Below are 13,620 nucleotides of genomic sequence, written 5' to 3' on the forward strand. Positions count from 1 at the left end.
TTTTGGTCCGAGTCCCTCTTCCGGGCAAGAACTTCGACCTACTTCTTTCTAAACAGTTCCCGAGGTTACTGATTCTGGCCATTGGGAGTCCGGTCTTTTTCTTCTGATGAAAAATATTGCTGGGAACAAGAGCTGAGGTGGGCATCAATCTTACGGACTAATGATACGATTCTAGCGAGTCTATCAGACGCTGTTGGTCTGTTGATCTAAGCAAGCTAAGACGTGTTACGGGAAACACCACCTGACCCTCAGTCGGATGGTCGATACTTCGACATTCGGATGGCTATCGGACTAGAATCGCCCAATCACGCTTCGACGTTGTTCAGTGAGTGTCCCCTCTAACGCTGACTCCATATTCCGCCATGGGAACTCCTTCCCCTTATCATGGGAAAAGATGGCTGTCCGGGTGAGCAAGACCCCCCGATATCACTACGACACACCACAGAAGAAAGCGACAAGGGTAAACCTGTCTATCGCCATGAGCAAACCTCCCCAACCCCATGGTCGACGGTGAATGACAATCCAATCATGTTTTAATAGGGTTCAATCCATATCTCCCTCACTCGCTTGAAAATCGTTGCGCCTCGCTGTGTCGATGAGGATAACATCCGGGATAGGAAACAGGTATCTCCTCGCCGACTCAGCAGCCGATTTGCCTCGAGCCATTGTAAGTAGCTACGCTTGCGCGGGAGAAATCGTGGGAGACGGAATGTGAGCCTGGGGACATCTGATACGCTCTTACTCCGTAAGCGCTAACAAGGAGCTGCGATCGGGAAAGAGACGCTTCAGGCCTTTAGACGATTTTCTCGATCATTCGATTCCAGCTGTCAGTTTGCTGCTATCGACTCCGACTTCGGCTGAAGGACTCAGCGGACTGACTCCTCCTCGAAAATTCTCGGCGAACCCCCTTGGTCCCGTTGTGGAATCAACGCAGAGAAAACATCTTATGAAGGTACGCTCCTGCCGGGGGCACGATACTGGGAGCACCTCGACAGAGAAGACCGGCAGAGTGCGCATTGGAAAAAAAGTCGGAGAATCCAGCTACGTACATATGGATCTCGTTGTTGCTCACGCGCGTATTACGCGCCGCCCCTCCGATCTTGCGGTGGTACCCGCGTCATCAGATTCAGAAGAAATGTTTCTGATAGCCGCGGTTGTCGGAACAGAAGTCGTTGAGAGCCGGCGTGTTATTGAAATGGTCAGGGAGACGGCAAAAAATTAAGGAACGAATCGATGACCATTCTCTAGGCCGGAACCGCCGGCGCCGTCCACAATGAGCCTTGTAGCGCGCGCGAGAAGCGAAATGCCCTTCCTAACGACTCAGCTCCGGAACTTACGTTCTTCCTCAAATTCTATCCGAAGCCCAACATGCTTCTTCTGTCTGGCAATCTTCGGGAGCAGATGACTCGGACAGTTTTTCTGTATGACCTGCGATCCCTGGAGCTCACGAGTTCTTCTCGACTCTCGATTCTTGCACTCTCATCGTGCATCCTGCGATCGCAACCATCCTGAAATCTCTGGTTCCTCCGTCGTCGACGGAGTAGGCCAATGCACGAGCTCCCCGTACAGATGTCTACAATGGTTTTCCCCGAGTTGGACTCTGGGGAGGAAGCGTCAATGACTGGCTGCGACGATCGACAACACATATTGTGGGTGTCTGCCGATGAAGTATATGAAGATGAAGAACAACTCCGTCAATGAGTCCGGGACTCGCGAGCAGTGGCGGATCCAGAATTTTTTCGGGAGGGGCGGTCAAAGTATTTTAGGGGGGGCGGTTCGGGCTCCTGCCGCTCCTTTAATTAATGGGAAGTTTAGGAAACTCGAAGCATTACGAGGCGGGCGATCGCGCCATCGCCCCCCCCTCCGATCCGCCGCTGCTCGCGACAGCTCGTGTTCGTCTCCGGTGACGCGCGAGGCTTCAGTAACGAGTGCCGGAAACGTTCTAGCTGTCAAGGTCCTCTGTCAGCATCCTTTCGAGGCTGCCCTGGAGCGTAAGAGAGGACTCCTGTGATCTTCGGGATTCTCATCTTCTGAATGGTATTGAGCGGGACGATAACTCTCCCCTCTCCCTCCAGCAAAGAGAGTTTGGCGCCCTGTCTCCCCGACGTATCCTCCTGGAGACTTGACCGAGGCTTCTTTGGGTGAGCCAAAAATTTCTCTTCACCGATCAGACAACCATGAGTTTCCCGGTGCCATCATTCGTGCCGTCCACTCCAAAACGACCGCGATTCAAACAGCACATCGGGCATGCCGCACAAGGGTTGGATACAGGCGACTGATCAAGCCGCGGCTCCCTTAGGCTCCCGATTCTCGCACCAGCTGTCAGAGAGATGTTGAAAAACGCCGTCAAATCCGCGAATCGCTCCGCGGAAACCTACTCTATCGCCGCAAAGATTTTTCTCCTTGGAGAAACCGATTACTCCGTAATCGAACAAATATCAAGCGAGTGACGAAAGGGGGCGATTTCGTTCCGCAGAATTGGCTGAATAAACGACGCTGAGCTGCGCGTAGGGAACGCGAACTGACAAGGTCTCTCGCAAAAACCGGTAAATATTTGATGAAAAGGAGGAAATTATAGCCCGATGGTACCTACCGAACTTTTTCATGCTCGTCCAATAAGTTCAAAGCTTCAATTTTTTCGATTGCCATTGTTGGAGATTGTTGCGAAGAAACTTGCCAAGAAGGGCCCGGCGCTCCCCATACAGAGAGATTTCCCTGGCCCTGCGAGCCCTTGCCTGATTCAGGCCGAGTCCCTCACCGGGCGTTGAGGCCCACGCAGTCCGTCAATCGGCCGGCTGGTCGGGGGATCAGTCTCGACGCTAGACGAGAGAGTGACTGCGGCTTCCTCCGGCTCCGGTAGTCTAGGGTCTAGGCTACAGAAAGACAGGTATCGAGTAAATTACCTCCTCCGTAGCCATTTTACGGATCATTCGAATTCCATTCACTCGCCGTATGACGCAGGTCTCCCTCCTTCCGCCACACGGAGGATCTGTAAAACAGGGAAAGATCCGGGGTCTTTTCAAGGAAAGAATCCGGGATCTTACGATTTCGAGGGATAGCAAAAAGAACCAATGCATGTCATCGACATTGGGTCGCCACTGCAGATACGGTGTTCGCACGCTCATTGATGCCTTCCTGGGAGCCGTTCGGATCAACGCAGAACGATCTTCAGTCCGACCGGCGACTGATCGGCAAACCTCGGTGGTCGGCGGTTGAGAATCGGAAAACCGAGAAAGAGGAAAACCGCCTGACACGGTGGTTCGAATTTTGCCGCGCTTCGGAACACAGGATTTCCTGATGACAGTCTGCTCGGAGCGGTCAGGTTTTAGTGCCCCTCTGTACTTTCGGTACGGTTGTTGATAAAGTGTGTCTGTCTACGGTCCGGTGTGAATCATGTTCGGCACGAAACAGTGAGTTCTCGCATGACAATTCAAAAGATTCTCCTAAAATCTCAGGATATTGTATGTTGTGAGGAAACTGACGAGAGATTAAAGCACTCCGCCCTCGAATAGAAAGCACGATGTCTCAGCTGGATGCATCGCCAGAACTCAGAGTGATTTATCACAATAGCGTTCGAAAAACCGATTCTCCGACGAATTAGAACATTAAAATTGACGTAAACACCGCCGGCTAGAGCCTGGCGCATGGAATCATGCGTCCGCTCGTCAGCTCCCCGGTTTACTTATCTCGCATCAGCTCAGATAGGTCACCGAGTGTTACGATCTGTCCAACTGACCGTGTGTTTTCCTCGAAGTTCTGTTAGGCTGTTGGAACATCTTTCTTCCTCGTCGGTGCAGCGGAAAGTTGTCATTACTGTATTTCTGAGATCCGACACGAAGCACGTGGAAGTTTGCAAGCGGTCAGCGAGCAAATTTTCCTCATCTTCTGCGTTCCCTTGGTGGTTTTGATACTACTATTGGCTATCAGAGCCGGGATCAGCTGACTTCCGCCTCATGAATCTTCATACCATCAATTATATGGCGGTCGGACGATTTCGCTCGCAGGGTCTCGCTGACCGAAACGAGCGGGAAGGAAAAATTATGGGACCAATGCCTGGCCGAAAATATTTTCGTCACACGAAGTCAGCTAAGTGTGATGTTACCGGTGACATCCTGACTTCCGAAGGCTCCAAGTAGCTCGTGGGATGATTTTCGACGTGGAACTCGCGTTGGCCGAGTGAGCTGACCGTGTACCGATCGGCCCCCTCTGTGATTCCGCGCGGTTCCCCCGAAGAGGATTGAGCGTCACGCTCGAGCGGATGAGCGGGCACCGGAAACTCCGATTCTCACGGGACGTGCTTTTGCAGGACGAATGTAGACTCATTGACATCATCGATGCGTAGTGGATCTCAATGGTGTTCATGATACATCCTCAAACGAGCTGTAGGAGTAGAATATATCCTGCTTCCTGAAGGTCGCTCCGTCCTATCATAATGGCTTTCACCGGAGTGGTTCTGCTCTTCAAAGGCGATCAGGTAGATCCGTCGGATTCTTACCTAACCGCCTTGAACAATGCTGGCTTTCGCACGTTCCATATACCGGTTCTGCAGTTCACTTTTGTCAATCAGGTTAGTTGCCCATGTCTCGTCGAACAAATAGGATTTTATTCGAGTGCATAAATCTCGTCGGAGCCAAGTTCCTCCTCGATTCTTGTTGAGCGTCATGCTGTAGGGATTAAACTGATCCCCCTTGTACGCCCAGGAACCCCTAACGAAGGCTCTGCAATCGGCACACAAATACTCAGGAATCATCCTCACATCCCCACGTTGCGTTCAAGCTGTTGAAAATGTTTGGTCTTTCAAAATCTACGAGCACTGGAACGAGAGAAAGGTTTGTCGCTTCTGCTGAAGTTCCAGTGTTTCCAATGAGGCGAGACGAGGGATACCTTCGAAAATAAATTCACGAACGCTTATTCCATCCACCAGGTCTTCGTCGTCGGGCCTTCCACCGCCAGAGCCGTTCGGGATACGCTACATCTCCCGGCGGAGGGCGAAGAAACGGGTAGCGCTGAAGCCCTATCAGTTTTGATAGCGAGAAGTCTCGCTGATCAAGTGAATCCGAAACCGTTCCTGTACCCAGCCTCGTCGAAAGCATCTCCGAACAATTTCTCCGGAATTCCCGTGGAGCGCATAACTGCATACGAGACCGAAGAATGCGTGGACCTCCGTTCGTTGGAGCAAGTTTCCTCGGGACGGATAGTTTGTGTGTTCTTCAGCCCCTCAGGGGTCAAGGCGGTTCTGCCAGAGCTACGTCGGAGAAATCTCTCGTTCAAATCGATAGCCATCGGACACACGACGGAGGAAGCTCTGAAGCGTGAGCAGCAGCCCGTTGACGAAGTTTGCGAGAGTCCAAGTCCTGAGGCCTTGAAGAAATGCTTAAAGAGGATCTGTCGAGGTAAACGACGCTGCGCAATTTCATGAGTCTGCGAACTCGCTCGTTAGGATTTTCACGATAGAGAAAGGGATGGAGGATGCCAGCTCGAGGCCTTGCATTGATGCTGTGCGACGTCGCGCGGCTCTGCTCAATTATCCCCGAAGCGATCAGTGAATCAATGTTTGGAAGTCTGGAACTGCGGCGTCCTTCCTCGAACGCGGACCCGGTTGCCGTAGAATTTCGTGAGGAATGAATGTTTTTACTGTTTTTAACGTGAGACTCGTAGCACACAATTCCAAACGCTCAAACCCACAGTACGAGAAGTTATTCGAATGTACGAGGATATTATATTATGGGTGCAAGTATGCCTCGAAGTTTGAATGTACGTGGATCGAATTCAGAGGAGTGAACGTGAACCGTGGCGTGTGAAATGTTCCCGATATCAATTGTATCAATTGATGACCTGATAGGAGTGCTGCGGAGGTCCCACCCGAAGGATCATGTTAGATGGGATGCTCGAATAATATTTGCGGAAACTTGGTTTTCGATCGACGTGGAGAGTATATCTCAGGATGTTCTGCGAACAATAAACTCCAACCCTAATTTATTTCAAGACAGATCTCGATTTCTTCTATTTTCACTAACCTATAACTAACTTTCTTTGTAGATGCGGACGACAGCGGTGTCGCCGAGCCGAGCGGGGTTGACTCTCCGGTTTGATATTGTTGGAAGTTGGTGCGGTATCGACGAGCAGAAGGAGGGAATCTCGCTCCCACTACGGCGAGGTTCTCGGGCTTCGTGATCGCGACGCGAAACCGTGCTTGCCCTAGGATCGGCCCGAGTGACGATTCACGAAATGAACTCAGACTGGTCAAAGCGCGACCGATTCTTGTGATCAGATTCATTTACTCAGTTTAGATTCTTCGACATGTTTATGCCTTCTACGTTGGAGTTACGATAGAGAATTTATGCGCTTTTCGAGTTCAAAGGAAAGCTACGTTCTCCGGAAGCGAGGAAGGCTCCTCCAAGCACGCGTCTGCAACTCTCCTGAGTCTGGAGTTTTCGTGGACCATTGGTCTTCATGAGACGCGGTCGACGGACCCAGTACCATGGAAAAATTGACTTCGAAAAATAAAACGAAAGCTGCGAAGTAATCGAGGCCCCTCTCCATTTTCCATCAGCTCTGTGAGCTCAGAAGTTCGACGATCTGAAACTCAGCGGTCGATAGCCCGACAGCCCGAGCCCGGAAATAGTCATGCCTGGCTCAGCTGATCCCGGGAGAAGAATGACAATTCAAGTTTTTTTTCTTCTTTATTAGATTTAGGAATATCACACAGTGATGATACTCTGGATTTCTCAAGATTTTTCCTTCCCCTTCCCATGAGCCGGAAGAAACAGATTTTCGATTCATATTCCAAGTTCAATTGTTCCTCTTCAGACTACCAAATCTCCTTATCGCTTACATCTCTCACAGCACGATCTCCTTACGATCTGATGTTCTCGTGCTCGCTCGTTCCTCCCCGTCGTCTCATTCCGCTTGTCTCCAAACTCAGAGAACTCCCTGCCTTTATCATCTGCTCTAGAATCAGATTCTCTCGGAGCTTGATTCATGTTTTCAACGGCTTGGGACACTAACGTTCAAACAAGACTTATTTCGATAGAGCTCTCCCCCGTACCGAAACCGCGTGAACGAGCTCAGAGTTCCTTGGGGGAAATTGGAAAAATCGCGGGCGACTCGGGAGTCACCGAGACCATCTTCACGTAGTGAGACCGGGTCCGCGTGTGTCAAGACACTTGAATGAGACACTTGAAAATGAACAACTCGACGGTTACGATCGTTGGAAAGCGATCTGACCAGCCGACGCACGGACTTTTGTGTGAGAGTCCTTAAGGACATTCACTAGCCCGATTTGCCCAGCTAGACCCGGACGATGGTCTGCACATCGTCTTCATGTTGGTTGAAGTCCTTAAATCTCCTCTCCCTTCGAATCACTTGGCCATCTCCGCAGGGCGTTGCGCCTCCTCAGATGCTGATCTGAACATGGAATACCGGAGCTCCAATGCGGAAGGAAAACCGATCGAACTTCACCTACTCCTCATCACACGGGACCGGCTCACGAGTCAACCCTCAAGACAAGCGAGCTCCAAACCTGGATACTGCAACCCTTAAGCAGTCCGAGGTTCGCGGGCGAAGCAACCCTCAAGCTTTGCACCATGTCCCTGTGATTCAGTCGGTAGAGTTCATTGAACAAAAATCGCCAAAAAACTCGTTCAAAGATAATGAACACTTGAAGCTCCGCCGACCCGAGTGACGTAAACTACAAGGTCAATCATACCGCCCGCATACTAGATCAGCCAAGATTGATTCGCTCTTCCGAGAAGCCGAACGTCGTGTTGGTACGAGACGTCCGAATCGTTTCCTGACTGACTCGCTGACTGTATTAATGACTGATTGATTGATTGGTTTGTTGGTTGATTGACGAAAATTCGAAATTCTCACTTGCGAGTACGAATAATTACATTAATACTTGCGCACGTGGTGTGGTATATCAATATCGTCGCTCCACTCCCGATGTTCCACCGATTTCACCCACTTATTCCTTACCACACCCTTCTCCGATTGCGACTGTTTCGCGAACTCATTTAAATTTACGCGTCACCGAAAGACCCACACTCGGGGCCCACCGAAAAAAAGCAAAAAGATCACTGTGACGATGCTCCAGTGACAGTTATCCAGACAACTACGCGCTTCAATTCTCGATCTCTCGCTATGATCATTTTTCTCTGACAAACTCATCTGCGCACATACTCATATACTCGATCACTCACTTTTTCACTAGAAGTAGTTGTGGTGGTGGTTGCAGTCGTAGTGAGTCAATCCAGTTGTCCGCAACTGCACTGGATCGACCCGGGCTTTTCCTATCGGGTCTGACGTTCTTCTCGGCACTCGACATTATTCCTTTACTGTCAGCGCGCTGTGCCCCGCTGTTTTGATAACGCAAAGTACCCCTCTCGCCCGTGCTTCACCTATGTTTACCCGCAGTCCATTTACTTTTCTTATTTCACTTTCAGTCCCTGGCCCTGTCTCAGCTCGAACCACTGCAAAATATATACCAATAAAGACTTGCAGGATTGGATCGGAGTCGAGAGCAGGGCGATCATGGACCTGGACAGAGCGGGCCCCAGAGTCCATTTTGGGGTTCATTTCAGGCGGACGCCTCTCAAAAAACCGGTTCTGTGTATACGAGCAGAAAACCCGGTCAAACAACGAAAAAACTGGCTTTTGAATTTCTGCATTTCTGAGTAGATAGATAGACTTCCGCGAGGTCGCCGCCGCCTCCGTCATCCTTGTCCTCTGACATCCGACTCGATAGCAGGTTTTGAGGGAATTTCGGATGCTCGCTGGATTTTCGTCGCGAAACGGGATATGGGATCAGCGACCAGTCCGCTGATCGACCGATCGACGATGCTCCAAGCGATCCAAAGACGAATTCGATTCGGCGACAGCGACAAAAAACTATTACGATGAAGAAGCAAGAGACATTACGTCGCTGCGTGTGTGATTTGTACAACATTACATCAAGTCAAGACATCGTTACTGGTATAGTAAGATGAGAAAGGATCGTCAGACGCGCGTTCTTCATCTACCCTTCTCGGAACCCTAAACATAGAGTCCATCGCAATCGAGCACTTCTCACCTGGACGTTTCCGTACTCGACGTGTTTCGTCTTCAATCGCCGACGGGAGACCCAGTCCGACTTCGCGGTCGTCGGATCTCCGTTGAGTGGCGTTGTTGGTTTTCGAAACCTAGGCAGTGGGTTTCGCCTGGTGGAGACGATTGTTCTGGCGTTCGAGCTCCTCGACGCGGAGTACATTGGTGGGAACCGGGAGCGAAGGCTGATTGCAGCCGAGATTGCCGAACCATTTTGCCAGGGCGTCGTCGGGGCTCAGGATCGAGCTCTCCGAGCTCCGGGCCATCACGTTAGCAGCATGGTTGCTTATAGGGCCCGATCCGAGTGTGAAAGCTCCGCCCTGGGGGAACCGCTGGCCGTGACCTCCCGTCAGGGGACGACGTTGTGAAGGTGCCATTCGCACCTGATGTTGCGCCGGGGCGGTCGTGTTGCCGTTGAAGCCGACGGCCCCTTGGGGCCCAGCCATGTATGAACGGAATCGCTGTTGTTGCTGTTGATGATGAGCTTGCTGCGACGGATGATGATGATATTGTTGTTGAGGATGCTGTTGGTGTTGATACTGATGATGTGCGAATTGTTGTTCGTGCTGCTGCTGATGGAATAACCTTTGGAGGAGATCTTCACCGGTCTCAGCCGGCGCTGTGGGTGGAGGACAAGGCGGCGGATTCTTGTTACTCTTGACAATAGGTCGGGGTCCGCCGGCCTGGGGTCCTGATTTGCCGCGCTGCGCGTGCTTCTCCTGCAACAGGACCGAAGTGGGCACGTTCCGAAGGTCCTGCTGCTTGTAGGGCTTGCCCTGATCCCTCTCCGGCATCGAGCTCCCCTCCATAAGGAGTCTCATGATGTCGAGCGAGGCATTGTTGTGCGTAGTATTTGCTTGTTGCTGTCGTTGTTGTGTATGTTGATAAGCTTGTTGAGCCGGAATTTGAGAGGCCGACACCTGTTGAGGCGGCGACGCAGACGAATTCGACGACATGTACGGAGCACCCGGATGGATAGCTCCGTCCTGTCCGATATCCCGAACGGACGACTGGAGATCGCTCAGCAAGCCCAGCGATCTTTCCATGGCTCCATTGCCCATAAGCTGTGCCATCATTGAACGACCGTCTAGGAAGGGATCATAAGAAGGACCCGCAGGATAAGTCATCTGCATGAGACGGGATTCCATTTTCAGATCAGCTTCGAGTTCTTCCACCGATTTGGCGGAATGCGGCGTTGAAGGAACGTTGGTGACATTCGCCCCGCTCAAGAGCAACTCCAGAATGTTTTTGCCCTGAACCCCTTTTTCAACATCGAGAACACCGTTTTTAGGGGCAGACAGCTTCGGAGCTGTCGTCGACGAACCCATGGTGACAGGCGTCGGAAAGATGGAGCCCAACATGTTGCCGTTCTGGAGAGAATTCCTGCTCTGAAGGCCCTCCGGGGAATCATAATTCGATGCTGTTCCCGAGGAAGAGATTGCAACACTCTCTGATCGGTGGCTCTCACCGGACGATGGGAACATATCTTTCAGCAGAGAAGACACCGATGTGGACTCTTTTGTGTTCTCCAACAGCTCGAGTACAGGTCTAGGGCTCGTCTCGAGGTCTTTGGCATTGATTGGCGGTGAGGCCGGCTTGGACGAAGGCGAAGAATCGTCTTCGACCGTTTTCGCGAACACTTTAGACATGAATCGAGATCCGGCTCGCGAAGCGGCCTGTATGGCCTCGTCTTCGAAACTGTGCTCCTCGTCGTCGTGACCGTTGCCGAAAGATTGCTCGAAGTTGATCGAGGCATTCTTCCGTGTACCGCTCGGTATGTCGCACATCTCCTTCAGAAGGTTCACAAACTCCTGCGAACGTTGTCCATCTACGTTAAATGTGGGTTTTTCGGGAGGCGACGGGGTGCGGACCTTCCTTGATTTGTCTTCGAAGCCACCGAGCTCAATGGTGTCAGTCTGCGACGTCGGACCCTCGGTGAACCACTCGGGCTCATCGTCGGCATGTCCTCGGCTCGAATTCATGTCCACATATCGGCCGTTGCTTCTCTTCAGCGGTTCGTTGACTTGATGATCGAACAGTCTCCGAGATCGTTCCTGTGGATAGCCATAATCGGATTCGCGATCCTTGTTGTACGAGCCCAAACGGCCGCTTCCAACTCTTCTCTCGCCTTTGGAGGCAGCTGATTTCTTAACGCTGTTGCTCCCCGGATTTGGATTATCCGACAGGACAGCCTTATCGACCTTACAACCGCCCCTAAAGCTGGGAGGTGGTTTGGTTAAGGCGGCTGGGAATTCAGTATCTCTTTCCGAGTCTTTCTCCCCTGCAACAGAACGGAATCCACTGTGATTCGAGGGCTCATAATAAATGATAGGAGTCCCGCAGACCGAGACGGCTGCGGAATCAAATCCCTCCTGCAAGCAAGGACTTCAGACTGGGCTATTCCATGGCCATCACGTCAGTTCCGTGAACTGGGAGCGGGGGCGCTCAAGCTGCTGATCGATCACTTGAAGAGCAAGCTCAAACAAATGATGGAACAAGTCCCCGCTAGAACAGAAACCCGAAGAGGTCGTGCTGATAACGATGCAAATGTTTCCAGAGACGGGGCCGCGGTCTGATTCTCGAACAGAGCACGTGAGAGCGTGGAATCGTGACGGTTGCGGAGGATCATCATTAATCCTTCAGGAGTGCCACAAGCGGCAACTCTTACACGGCTTCCCACATAGAAATAGGGACTGAGCCGAGCTCAGTAGAATTCTGACTCCCGGCCCAGCTCCGAAGACCCGAAACGTCATACTTCAGATGGGAGACGCCATGTGTGCATCTTGCGAAAGTCGCACACGCATGCATCATCACGAGAGGTTTTGAGTACTCACTATCTGATCTCCAGGTTTCTCGGAGAATGCATTCTTGACGAAGTCGATCGATGCACTCCGGTGGCTTCTTCGAAAGTTTACTCTTCTGAAGCTTGAGGAGAAATTCATACGAATACCTCAGAGCTGCATTCCGTGGCACTTCCGACTTCTTAGCTGTACCTGTGATGAAGATATATGTGAACATTGCACATTGAATCGAACGCATTGAGGATATTTCAGGCCGCAATTCGGATCCGGAAAGTAATCCAAGATTCTCTGGATAGCATGTTCGAGGGCCATCTGAGGAGTGATCTGCCCCACGGAAATAAAGATCGGAAACCTATGAGGGTCGGGATCACGGAGGGAATCGCCCGTGATCGAGCAGGATTATTGGAACCCGCACGGTGCGGAAGTCGGTAGATTCTCGACACGGATCGGTGTCAAAGACACTGGAGAGATCAGGATCCATCTCAGCGGATTATATCGAATCCCAAACGATGATCTCAGCAGAAAAAAAGCGAACAGTCGACTCGCTAGTATTAGTGATTCTCATAGGAAACACTGATTAGTTCCATTTCAGAGTTCTTGAATGGTGACTGACCCCAATCTAGGTACTAGAAGCTCCAGGGCTGCGGAGCGATTATTTCGAAGGGAGGAAGAGAAAGAATCAAGTCACCCACAAGATGTCGATACCAGTGCTCCTACGAACGGGAGCCCAGTAAATTGAGTTGAAATCTTTTGCAAATATCCTTGTTCGTCGATTCGATGATCGATCTCTCATCACGAAGCGGCCTCCCAACCTGAGAGGACTTCAACTCACGTTCCGAACTGTCGTCGCTTGTAACAGAGTTGGCTCCCGAAGAACTTCGCTCGTCCACAGATCCGACTTCTGAAAACGAAAGCGCATGTCATTCGAAACGCCAAGGCTTTCAGCCATCCCGCAAGAATCGCCGGAACGAAAAGGGATCGACAAGTTTCGGGCCGGGGACTCGTCGTAGCCATGACGAAAAGTAACTGTTTACCAACTCGCATGGCGAGCGGTTTGCGCAATGCTGAATTCACGATGATGTCAACATGAACGGCAGTTCTTCGGAGAATGGACGCGATATGGTCGGTAATATTTCGATGGGAAGACTCGGCGAGGTTTCCTGGAGTACATGCACTTCTCCACTGTCGGCCCCAATCGATCGATGGATCGTTGAAGTCTTGGCGAGTCAGGACCGAAACGGAGCACTCCAAGAGGAAATATCTCCGCCTTTGAGTTTCGGAAGCCTCATCGAGAGTCCGGGGAACGCTCAGATGTTCATAATTACCTCGAGATTCGCTTTTAATTGACATTTCGTTGACCCTTGGTGTTCAGACACTTTCGTTAGGGCTAACAGATTTGCTTCTACGGCGGCTGCTGCTGCGAGTGAAGACAGGAGTCCGGGTGTTGTATGTTGTAGGGAAGATAGAGGAATTCACAGAGTTTTTGATGGCGATTGCGCTTGGAAATCCACGATTCTCACTCCGACTCTCAGAATTTTGGCAGACACACGGTCCGAAAAAGCTAAGACTGCACAAAAAATTGAAGTACTCGGCGAAGAGCGACGAAAAAATGATGCTACCCTCTCAATGAAGTTGGCCAAGAAATGACGACGATTTCCATTGACTGGCTGTTCGATGCGGCCGCGGTCCCTTGGCCTGTCCTCGCGTGGCGCCAATTTCGATTTCGAAAGCTTGG

General features: G+C 51.2%; 3 protein-coding genes across 3 annotated transcripts in view; 1 reads left to right on the forward strand and 2 right to left on the reverse strand.

Moving 5' to 3' along the window:
- LOC100897873 (uncharacterized) overlaps nucleotides 1–2,918 on the reverse strand; it is a 44,597-nt gene extending 41,679 nt beyond the window's left edge. The window contains exon 1 of the mRNA XM_003739959.2: nucleotides 2,904–2,918. Coding sequence (XP_003740007.1) covers nucleotides 2,904–2,918 — 15 coding nt within the window. The remainder of the gene's footprint in view (nucleotides 1–2,903) is intronic.
- A 411-nt stretch (nucleotides 2,919–3,329) lies between these two features.
- On the forward strand, nucleotides 3,330–5,981 carry LOC100898018 (uroporphyrinogen-III synthase). The gene is made up of 4 exons (XM_018638164.1): nucleotides 3,330–3,410; nucleotides 4,307–4,567; nucleotides 4,701–4,829; nucleotides 4,925–5,981. Exons 2-4 carry the CDS (start codon nucleotides 4,433–4,435, stop codon nucleotides 5,417–5,419), a joined length of 759 nt encoding a protein of 252 aa, XP_018493680.1. The 5' UTR covers nucleotides 3,330–3,410; nucleotides 4,307–4,432; the 3' UTR covers nucleotides 5,420–5,981.
- A 3,198-nt stretch (nucleotides 5,982–9,179) lies between these two features.
- Nucleotides 9,180–12,929, reverse strand: LOC100909253 (uncharacterized). The gene is made up of 4 exons (XM_018638161.1): nucleotides 12,920–12,929; nucleotides 12,718–12,786; nucleotides 11,919–12,077; nucleotides 9,180–11,365 (listed from the first exon to the last, which is right to left on the reverse strand). The coding sequence occupies exons 1-4, from the start codon at nucleotides 12,927–12,929 to the stop codon at nucleotides 9,180–9,182; spliced, it is 2,424 nt and encodes an 807-aa protein (XP_018493677.1).
- Between the last annotated feature and the right edge of the window lie 691 nt (nucleotides 12,930–13,620).

This window comes from Galendromus occidentalis, unplaced genomic scaffold (assembly GCF_000255335.2).
Source record: "Galendromus occidentalis unplaced genomic scaffold, Mocc_1.1 scf7180000076630, whole genome shotgun sequence".
NCBI lineage: Eukaryota > Metazoa > Arthropoda > Arachnida > Mesostigmata > Phytoseiidae > Galendromus > Galendromus occidentalis.